Here is an 11362-nt window from a genome sequence, read left to right on the forward strand (position 1 = left end):
CAAATAAATAAATAAAATCTTAAAAAAAAAAAAAAGAATCTACACCTCCATGTTCTCCTTGGGTATTTCGTTGTATGGAAAGAACAGAACAAGTGAAATGCTTACAGATACAATACTGGAAAACTGAATTGCACGATTTCTTGAGGAGCTTTGCGTTCTTTTCCTTTCAAATTACGTTAAAGAGAAAGGCGCTTCCAAACCCGGAAACCCCGCACAACCGTACTGGAGACGCTTCGCTGGGTCAATGCACTTTATTAGTTTTCCAGAACTAGAGGTTGCCGTGAATACAACTCAGGAGCACACTCCAGACAACCATTTCCCGTTCCTCCTGGAGCTGCTCTCCCTTCACTGCAGCCGTTCATCCTCATAACACACTCAAAAGGTGCTAACTTACTTGACCTGTTTGAAACCACATCTCGGAGAGCCATCGATGAACTTAGCCCACCTCGCCTTTGCATGGTGTTAGGGGAAGAAGGGAAGAAGGGAAGAAGGTGGGTGATTCAAATGAATGGGACCACAATGACCATTCTCAATTTGAACTTGCAAGGATCAGTAAGCACGGAGTGGGTTAGGCCTCCTCTCGTGACTTTTTGGAGAACACTCCTTCAGAACGGCCACTCTAGTTCACTGTAGAAGATGTTACCACCTTTGACATGTTTATCTAAAGTCATAATATCATTTACGTAAGCAGGAATAATTTCTTGAATGTCGTTTTGCCATCGACAAGTGATAAGGACATAGCCCTGCCTATAAGATGACTCGTATTCACAGTCAGACATTCTAACCCCTCTTGTTAAATTACAATACACCCCTTCTATCAGTTGCCTGCTCCTGTGACATTTCTTAACTCCATTCTTGCAAGGCACGAATATGTTTTTACAGAGCTTTTGCAACTCCTCATATGCCACTTGGAGGAAGAAATGTTCTCTGACACAACGGAACTTGTTGTGAACATTTTTCATCTTCATTTCCGCAGTACAGTACTCTGGATCAGTTAGTGGTCTTGTGGGATCGATAATCGTACGTTGTTGGAAAGCATCTTTGGTAAGAGGTCTGGCAGGTCCTGGCCTGAGCAGCTCCTCCAAGTAATCTTCAAACTCTTCCGTCTCTTCCTCTGACTTGCCGAGATGCATACGCAAAAATTTAAACTGCAGCGGCTGCAGCAACAAGAGCAGCAGAGCCAGGGGCCGCGCCGCCCTCGGAGCCCGCATGCTCTCCGTGGGGACTAGGAGAGAGAAGGGGACAGGTGCCGCTGCCACGCTGCGCTTGCTTCTGTGCCCAGCAACACGCGTGCGTTTCTGCCCGCTCGCTGCTCCGCTCAGCTCTAAGGCTTTGGGCGATTTTCAAATTGACAACTCGGCGTGTATTTCAATATTTCTGAAACATGGACTGAAAAGTAGCCTTCCGACGCCCATAGTCAGTCTAGAAGACTGTGGACATGCGAGGAGAAGGGGAAGGAAGGCGGAAGAGAAAAGGAGAGAGAAGGGAACGAGGAAGGATGAGGAAGAGAGCAAAGGAGAGATGCAGGGCAGGACAGCCGCGGGGAGGGGAGAAAGGTGGAGAGGAGACTCCCGCTGCCGCCCTCTGGAGCAAACGCCTCCGTTGCCTCCTTGGGAGTTGTGACCCTGCACTGCAAAGAGCCCTAAGTGACCCTCCCTCCCGTCCCCCTGCTGTGAGGAGGAAGGTTCTTCATCTTAGGACTTCCCTGGCTTCTCTCACGGGAGCTGCCTGGGAGAAGGGATCAAGCCAGGGACCTCGGGTCAGAGGATCACGTCTGCTGCTCTTTGGGTGTCTGCTTTCCCCTTGGCCCGTTGCCGGGAGCTGCTCGGTCCACTGTGAAGCCTCCCCTGACCTCTCAGCATAGCTGAGCTGCATCACTTACGGGGAGAGGGGGGGAGTCATCCTATTTTGTTCTCTTTGGTCGACTTCCTAGACTTCCCGGTGTCACTGTGACCAGGTTCACATCCCTAACCTCTCTCCACCCTGTGTGCCTGTTGGCAGTTATGGTAACCTCACCAACAAGATTTCAGTCCTTACTTTCTTGCCTCGTCTTGGGTCCCCCCCGTCTGTTCACCCCACAGCAGGCTGCACCAATATCCCCCAGGACTTTAAATACCCGTGAGCAAGTGTCTTTGCTAAGCAAATGTGTAACACTGAGATGACTTACATTTTTAAAAATTGAACCGCCTTGGTGGCTCAGTTGGTTAAGCATTTGACTCTTGATTTCCGCTCGGGTCATGAGCTCAGGGTCGTGGGATTGAGCTCCGAGTTGGGCTCTGCACTGAGTGTGGAGCCTGCTTAAGATTCTCTCCCTTTCCGGGGCGCCTGGGTGGCTCAGTCGTTAAGCGTCTGCCTTAGGCTCAGGGCGTGATCCTGGCGTTGTGGGATCGAGCCCCACATCAGGCTCTTCTGCTATGAGCCTGCTTCTTCCTCTCCCACTCCCCCTGCTTGTGTTCCCTCTCTCGCTGGCTGTCTCTCTCTCTCTCTCTGTCAAGTAAATAAATAAAATCTAAAAAAAAAAAAAATTCTCTCCCTTTCCCCACCCCTCCTCCCACTCTTGTACTCTCTCTTTCCCCCCACAAATTGTCCTGCTTTAAAAAGAAGTGAAAATATCTAATTTGGCACATATTGAAGAAGCATGTTATTCCTAAGCCTTGTGGTCATGATGTGAAATACTTTAGAACCTTCCCTCCCAGAGCTTCAGCAGCAGTAACACGTGTCGCAGGAATTGTGCCCCATCGCTAGACACCTGGGCATATAGTTGGCCCTTTAGTGTCAAGTGTCATCTTTCACAGAGAACTCTTGGGCCTACCTATCATTTTCCATCCCTATTCCAAATCTGGCTGTGAATCGTTAATCCTGCAAGGAGGCTTTGCTTCCAGAGAAAGGCGAGGACCTTAGGTATGCTGGAGAGCAGGCTTCCAGACCTCCCTCTGCCCATGGCCTCTTTACCTCGTTCAGTCTTTGTCTTGTCTATGCTTCTGAGATTGGATGTTTCCAGGTCTGGGCTGGAGAGATCCTGATATGGGGGGTATTGGCTTCCCCTAAGAGACAGGAGCTTAGAGTAGAAAGGGAGAAAAACAGGTCTGAGCAGCTGAAATACATACATGCTTGGGGTCACCCTAAAATAAAATAAAAAATAATAATGGCTGGCATAATGAGCAATGATACGCCAAGCCCTATGCTAAGCACTGTATATATTACCATCCTCACCATCCGAACGACCTTTGATAAACATGTGTTTTAGTATTGGTTTTGTTTGCACTGTAGTCAGCATCTCTTGTGAAAGGAGGTTGCTTAAAATCTTATGCTGGCTCCGGCAGAACCCTGGTTCAAGCCCCGGGCACAAGTCCTTCTGATGTCCACATCTCGGGCCTTCGCTGCTATTCTATGGCCCTCATCAGTCCAGCTTCCCTTCCTGAGGCAAATGTGTACTTCCTTCTCCACGCTGTCTTTGTGACTATCCGAAGAGACTAACAGGAACAGAGAGATCACAAAAGTGGCCAGAACTAGAATTGTGTTTGAACCACTGGAGAGCTGTGAGAAATCGGCCCCGTGGCACGAAGCCTCACCGTACTTGCAGGGGCAGGGTCCTGGGTTTTCTTACTCCACTGTGCCCTTGCCCTTCCTCAAGGCAACCTGAGGGGTTCTCTAATACTGGTAACCCCGAGACCCGGACTGACGTGGAGGAGACACGGAGAGCCTCTGATTTCGGGTGGGAGGCAACCTGTGTGTACGTGAGGAGAAGAAGCCAGAGAATGGAGAAGTTAAAGAAAGGCAGATGTTGGGGGCCCATGGGAGCAAGCGGAGAGAATAGGAAGAGTGAAGGCAGGAGAGCAAAGAATCGGACTGCAAGGAAAAACGGACGTGCGCTGGGGCTGTGAGCGTGGGCAGGCTTGGTGTGCCCATAGTTAGAAGCCCTTCCTCCTGGCCCTGCTTGCACACTCTCATCACACTCTCCCAGGGAGTCTCTTCAGGAGAGCGAGCCCGTTGTGACCGTCGAGGGAGCTCAGCACACATTCCCCCAAGGGAGAGCCTGGAGCCTCTGCGACGTCTTGGGCTGGAGAGAACAGGACAGCAGGTGCATGGACGGCGGAGCTCAGGGTCCCGCTGAGGACACGCGTCACGCCTGGCCCGGGACTCCTCCTTGCCTCTTATGCCCGAAACTTCTTAATCCTTTATTTATGAATTCAACTTGTAGTTTTCGTGCTTGTCAAAATCCTTTCTCACCCAGAAATATATGCATTTTCGCTTCTGTTCTATTTTGTGACTTTTACGGATTTTTTAAAAAACTTAAGTCTTTTACCCATCTGGAATATATTTTGAAGTATAGTGAGAGGTGGGTTTTATTTTCACATGATTTGTCCATAAGCCCAGTACCAGTTATTTGGGGAATGAAATCCATTCTCTCACCTCTGATTGATTGATTTAAACAAAATATTTTTTTTAAAGATTCGACGCTTAACGACTTTACCACCCCAGCACCCTTCTCACCTCTAACTTAAAAGTTACGTGTTGTATATTAAATAATTCTGTTTCTGAACTCTCTATTATGTTTTTATGATAGTTTGATCTATTTGTGTCCAGTAATATGCTTTGACTTATTTTCATTTTATAAAATATTTTAGTATCTAATAAAGCTTGTTCAAAAGTTAGCACAGAGAGAACAGAAGGAAGATGAGTGGTTGCTTGGGGCAGAGAGTAGGAGTGGAGATGAGCCGTAAATGTGCACGACAGACAGAGACAGAAACAGAAAACACAGACAGACGGCATGGGAACGTGCTTGTGCGATGCTGCTTGAGTTTTCGCCTGGCAGCCTCACAGCAGAAACACCTGGCCTCCCTGTGGATTATAGATGCCTTGGTTTTTTCTCAGACCTTATTAATCAAAATCTCTGTGAATGGACCCATAAATTTGCCCTGTTAACAGACTCACAAGGTGAGTCTTAGACCAGGAAAGCTTGAGAAGCACTTCCCTAGTATACATAAAAATGTAATTTATGATAGAAAAAACATCCCCAAAGAGTGGGGAAAGTGTTAGGCCTTTTCAGTAAATGTTTTTGGGGAAAAAATGAGATGCATTGCTTTCACCTGTTGGCTACTGTGAATAATGCTGCTTTGAACATGGGTGGACTCTGACTGAGTCCCACTTTTCCCCTCTGCCTTTAAACTTGCTTGGGAGGGTTAGGGCAGCTTAGATCTATAGACGGGCCAGAGCCTGAGAAAGCCTGTGGACCCTGAGCCCCTTCTGTGATGTAGGTCCTGAGTCCCTCGTCAGGACTCTGTATTTAACACTATTTTTACAAAAGTAAAAGATTGAGATGAGTCATAGGCCCCTTAAGTAGACAAATACATATTTCAGAGGGATTATTAAGTGGTCTTTTAAAAGTAGGTCATTTTTAAAATGCAAGATTTTTAAGTGATCTTACAATAAGGCATCAATGGATTCTGATCATATAATAGTTACATAGCCTCAGTCCCAAAAGGAAAAACTAAAATTGTATCTTTCAAATTGCTGAAAATTATACCTTACAAACTCAATGCTGGTGAGTGTGGTAAGGTGGGCAATCATGCGTTTGTGATTAGAATGAAAAAGTGGGCAAATATAATACAAAGCTTTAAAAAACTGATAATTTCCCCCTAGTTTTAATAGGTAGGATTCTATTAATTTATATGGAAACATGGACAGCAAGTTTTATTTAATAGAGACCAAAATTTGAAAACATAACTATCCAAAATTTATAGAAAAAGTTAAATAGAGTCTGATATGTTCATAAATATGATAAAAACAACAATAAGCATTGCGATAAGAGCTAATACTCGAGGCAGTATTCGATAGTCATAGAATTATATATTTGTAGGATGGATTGTTTTCCAGAGTTTACACATATATTAATCAATGAAATGTCAAAAATATGAAATATGTTGAATATTATACTAGTAGGACTGGTTACGAGGACAGAAGTATCAAACAAATTAAACACAAGATGAACTCTATTAACTCACAGAAAACAAGTCCAAGAGGCACAGTGGGATGGAGACAGGAAGTCCTTCGCTACAGTCTTGTTTTCTCTCTTGTTCCACTGTTCTCTATGCTACCTTCATTCTCGTGCAGGGTCCCTCAATATAATGGCAGAGAAAATCATTTATCACCTTTATAGCCTATATTCAGGGTCACAGGAGGAAGTGTCATCCTCTCCCACTGTCATCCAATCTAGAAAATAGCTTTACTGATTGGCCTTGTTCCTGTCATATGCATAAATCCAGGAGTGTGGGGTCCTCCGATTGGTCAACCTGAAACTCATGTGTTCTTTTGAGAAGGAAAAGCAAAATCACAGAATTAACACTCCAGCAGAGTGTCACCTGGGTGGCTCAGTCAGTTAAGTGTCTGCCTCTGGCTTGGGTCCTGGGATAGAGTCCCACATCAGGCTCCCTGCTCAGCAGGGAGCCTGCTTCTCTCTCTCCTTCTGCCCCCCCTACTCATGCTCTTTCTTGCTTTCGAGTAAATAAATAAAATCTAAAAAAAAAAAAAAGGAAAGAAAAATTCCAACAGAATTCCAAGTGCTGTCAGAGGGTTGTTCCCTGCAACATAAGAAAGGAAAGGAAACCAAATACAAAAGTAGCAAACGTCTATTACAAATGGCTGGGGGGGGGGAAATAAAATATTAAATTATATCTACGACATGATCCAAATTAATGGAAATATAGATTACATGGTGGGGAAGGAGGAACTGAAACAAAACCTCAATAAACTATTATTTCTGAATGGTTGATTTTTTTATTGTTATCTTTAAAGCTGTCTATTTTTCACATTTAAAATAAGTAATCCTAAAGAAATGTCACTTAAATGCATTTTTTTAAGAGCTGGTTTGGGCACATTCTTAAATGTTAAGTGCCAATTTCTCAGATTGCCTCATTTTGATATCAGTGAACTTCCACTTTTTTCAGCATCAGGCAAAGTCAGTTCCTTAGTTTGAGTGGTTAAGCAAAGATAAAAACTCAGTCCTTAGACAGACTTACCTTTATGAGTAAGTCCCAGAGCATCTCTTAGTTGAATTCATTAAGAAGAATCTAGCCAGTTTCACATTTATACTTTGCAAAAACATTTTTGAGGCAATATTTATGTTTCTGACCTTTCCAGCCATAACCAGACTGAGAATGAGGTCAGACTGAGAAAATCTAGAGAAAAGTGTGATTTTTGTGGGTCATAAAAGGATCAATGACTTCCCTGAAATGCACATCTTTTGCTCAATTCAAGACATTTTTTTCCCTGTAGGGCCCTGGAAAGACCTGAATATCTGAGCTTATAGAGACACACAGAACAGGCCTGCACAGAGAAAGAGCTACCCAGTAACTAAGAATCAACCTTCGCAGCACAAATATAGAGTAGTTTTGGCATCTTATTTTGCAAAAATGGAGTCAAGCCAGCTCTGGGACGACAGAATTATCTTCACATTTGATTGCAGTTTTCTACCAATTTATATTTCCTCATGCCTTGGTTAGCTTTTTTATTGTATGATTCTATTAAAAAAATTTTTTTTAAGATTTGTTGCATTGATAGCTGCTATTTTTTCCCTGTAATGCAAGTGTGAGTTTAGAAGGTATAGACTAAGATATGGCCACTGGTTTGGTTTGATTTCATAATTTGGTCCTTCTCAACAATCAGGAATAGCCAGAAAATAAAAGCTTGGAATATATTAGGGTAGGCTATCTCATAGATTTTGCTTAGGAAAAGGAAAATAAAGCCCAATGAGACAACGGGCTTTATATCAAGAAAAAATAGGGGTACCTAGATGGCTCAGCCAGTGACGTATGCAGCTCTTGACCTCGGAATTGTGAGTTTGAGCCCCATGGGCTGGGTGTAGAGATCACTAAAAGAAAAAAATAACATAGATTTCAGTGTTTATAACACACACACTCCTCAATGTATGATGGACAAGAGATCAAAGGAATATTTTTAAAACAACATTAAGGATATTGAAACAAGTGTATAAAGTAGAATATTTTTCACAATTTTGGAGTTAATAAAGGATGTGTTCTATTAAACCAAACAAGAGTACAGCCACAAAGAAAATTATTGAAGGGCTTGATTACACACACATAGACTGACTTACATACCCATAGACACAAGTACACAGAAACCTCACCCAAACAGATAACATAATCATAATCCCTAATAACAACAGGCACCAAAAAAATGTTCAAAAACCAGCAACAGCTTGGAAAAAAATGCTTTGAAAACATATTCAGTATGAAATTGCTTCTCAAACTCAGGTGTAAGAAAAGTGTGAATTTCTTTTCTCAGTCCAACATATCTGCACCAAAACCCTGGCTCTTAAGGGCGGCAGTGAAACTTACCTCTCTTAGTATTTTGGGTGTCTGCTGCCTTTCTTACTTAATTAGGAAAGTCGAAGTGTCTGAATCTGTCCGGGTAAAGCAGGAAGTTCCGTTTGGTACGTGGGTGTTGAGTGGTAACATCCCAGTCTCTCTGGCTGTTACAAATTATCTTACTATGGAACATAGCGGTGCTGTTGCTCACCTTCTAGATAACATTTTAAAAACTTAACACAAATCCATTAACAACCCTTGGAGCCATCGAGACCCCAAAGTGTGACAATTTCTTGTGTTATGAATTTCTCTTTCATCAGAGTACTGTTTATCATGCATGTGGGAGAAAACCGCCTGAGGCTGAGGAAAGAACTATCTAAAAGGTTCAGAGGAAATAGTGCCTAACCCCACTAGCCAGGCTGGAAAAAGTCAAAACTCATGGGGCATGAGATAAAGCACTCAGGAAGGTCTTGCCTCAGTCGTGGGGAATAATTAGCCCTGGACCGTGACTGCTCTGCACCCACCAAACAAATCAAACAGATCAATGTGGTTCCAAATAGTTTATGTGTATCCCAGAAAAAAGTTCAAGAAGATTTACGGGAATACAAAAATATCCTGACAACGTAAACCAACAAGATAAAATTCACAACATCTGGCACGCAATCAAAAATTACTAAGCATGAGGGTGGCTCAGTCGGTTAAGCGTTGGACTTTGGCTCCGGTCATGATCTCAGGGTCCTGGGTTTGAGCCGTATATTGGGTTCCGTCTCTCTCCCTCAGCCTCTCCCCCTGCTTGTGCTCTCTCTCTCAAATAAATAAATAAATAAATAAAATCATTAAAAAACATTACTAAACATGAAAGGAAACAGGCAAACATAAACCATAATGAGGACAATAATCATTCAGTTGAGTTTAACTCCAAATAGACACAGAATAAAGACATTAAAACTATCATTATAACTGTACTTCTTATGTGTAAAAAATTAAGTAGATTCACAGACAATAGAAAAAAAATCAAACTTTAAAGATACAAACTAAAATGTGTGAGATGAAAAATACTCCAGATGGGATTAATGGCAGATTAGATATTGCAGAAGAAAGTTTCGTGAATTCGAAGGTTCCAGAAATGGTCCAAGTGAAACACAGAACAAGAGAACAAAACCAAGAGTGAAAAGAGCATCAGCAAGCTGTAGAATGAATTCAAGTGACCTCGGATGGATAATTTGAGTCCCTGAAAAAGAGAAGCAGGGGAACAGAAAAAAGAATTAGAAGAAGTGGCCACTTTCAAAAGTTGATGGAAAGTATGAGTTCATCTGTGTGGGGCAGATGGAGCCTGACCAGGTGTATGAGGGGATCACCTTTGACGACTTCCTGAAGATCTGGCAGGGGATAGACATCGAGACCAAGACGCACGTGCGCTTCCTTAACATGGAAACCATCGCCCTCTGCCACTGACCCGCCTGCCCCCAGAGGCCACGCTGTGCCCACAGCCTACCGCAGGGCCCGAGGCCACAGGTGTCCTTCCGCCACGGCTCTTGTAAATAGTCCTTACTCCTCGGCTGTCTTGTTCCCCCAGGGTGTGGTACGTGGGACTGCGCTGTTCTTATCTCCAATAAAGAAGAAAACGGTTAAAAAAAAAAAAAAGCACAAAAACAAAGGAAACCATACCAAGGCACATCATAACCAAATTGGAAAGAAAATAAACCCACCTAGTAATGAAAAGAAAACCTTAGAAGCAGCCTCAGGAACAAAAATATGCAATGCCTGGAGGAGCAAAGAGAGGGGTGATGTTAGATTTCTGATCTGAAACAATGTAAGTAAGAATAGAGTAGGAAAACATTATTAAAGTACTCACAGTAAGAAAATTAGACATAGAAATTATATACCTGGCAAAAATACCTTTAAAACACTAAGGCAAAATAAACCCAATTTCAGATTGCAGAGCTTAAAGAATGCATCACCAGCAAACTCTCACTGTAAGAAATTTTAAAGGAAAGGCAAAGAGGCAGAGAGAAAATTATACCAGCTGGAGATATGAACACACTCAAAAGAATGAAAGACACTATACATGGTAACTCCATGGCCAAATGAATATGATTTTTTCTTATTATTTAAATTTATTTAAAATAAAACAGACTAGGGGAACCTGGGTGGCTCAGTCGGTTGAACGTCTGACTCTCGATTTTGGCTCAGGTCATGATCTCAGCATCATAAGGTCGAGCCCCAAGTCAGCCTCCGTGCTCAGCGCAAAGTCGGCTTCTCTCTCTCCCTCCTCCTCTGCCCCCCGCTGCCCCTACCCCACTGGCATACGCTCCCTCTCAAATCAATAAATAAAATCTTAAAAAAATAAAATAAAATAAAACAGACTAAACAAAGCTTGTAGCAATGTATAATGGGATTTATATGGTATTTCAAAATACAATGCATGGCGAACGATAGCATAAGATCTGGGAGGAGAGGACTCTAAGCATAGTATTGTAAGGTTTTTATACTGTGAGTAGCAGTGCAGTCTCGGTTGAAAGCAGGCTATGATAAGTCGTAGATATATGCTGTGAATCCGAATGCAGCCACTAAATTAAAACAAAGAGCTATAGCTAAAAAGTCAACAATGAGATGAAAATGGAATCATCAAAAGGTTGATAAATCAAGTGAAGGAAAGATTTTCAAAATCAGAAAAAGGGAGCTAAGGATAGAAGGGACAAATAAATCAAATAGCAAGAGTTAGACTCCACCTAACCCGTATCAGTAATCCCATGAACTAGAAATGGCCGTAGCATACCAATTAAAAGCTAATGACAGACTGGATTTAAAAAAAAAAAGTTTCAATATACATCGCCTACAAAAAATACACTTTGTATGAAGACTCAAACAGGTTAACAGCAAAGGATGTCAAAACATGTACCATACCACTGCTTGTCGAGAGAAAGCTGGAATGCTACGGCGATATCAGACAAAGTAGATTTCAAAGCAAAGAATATGACCAAGGCTAAAGGGGGTCACTTCTGAATGATAAGAAGGTCAATTAAACAACGAGA

General features: G+C 42.7%; 1 protein-coding gene across 1 annotated transcript; it reads right to left on the reverse strand.

Moving 5' to 3' along the window:
* Positions 1 to 242: 242 nt before the first annotated feature.
* On the reverse strand, positions 243 to 3038 carry RNASE9 (ribonuclease A family member 9 (inactive)). Its single transcript, XM_011237566.3, has 2 exons — positions 2953 to 3038; positions 243 to 1225 (listed from the first exon to the last, which is right to left on the reverse strand). The coding sequence occupies exon 2, from the start codon at positions 1209 to 1211 to the stop codon at positions 606 to 608; it is 606 nt and encodes a 201-aa protein (XP_011235868.1). The 5' UTR covers positions 1212 to 1225; positions 2953 to 3038; the 3' UTR covers positions 243 to 605.
* Between the last annotated feature and the right edge of the window lie 8324 nt (positions 3039 to 11362).

Source organism: Ailuropoda melanoleuca, chromosome 20, assembly GCF_002007445.2.
Source record: "Ailuropoda melanoleuca isolate Jingjing chromosome 20, ASM200744v2, whole genome shotgun sequence".
NCBI lineage: Eukaryota > Metazoa > Chordata > Mammalia > Carnivora > Ursidae > Ailuropoda > Ailuropoda melanoleuca.

Coding starts and splice junctions, on each gene's coding strand:
- RNASE9 (XM_011237566.3), bottom strand. CDS start 1,211: ATGCGGGCTCCGAGGGCGGCGCGGCCCCTGGCTCTGCTGCTCTTGTTG.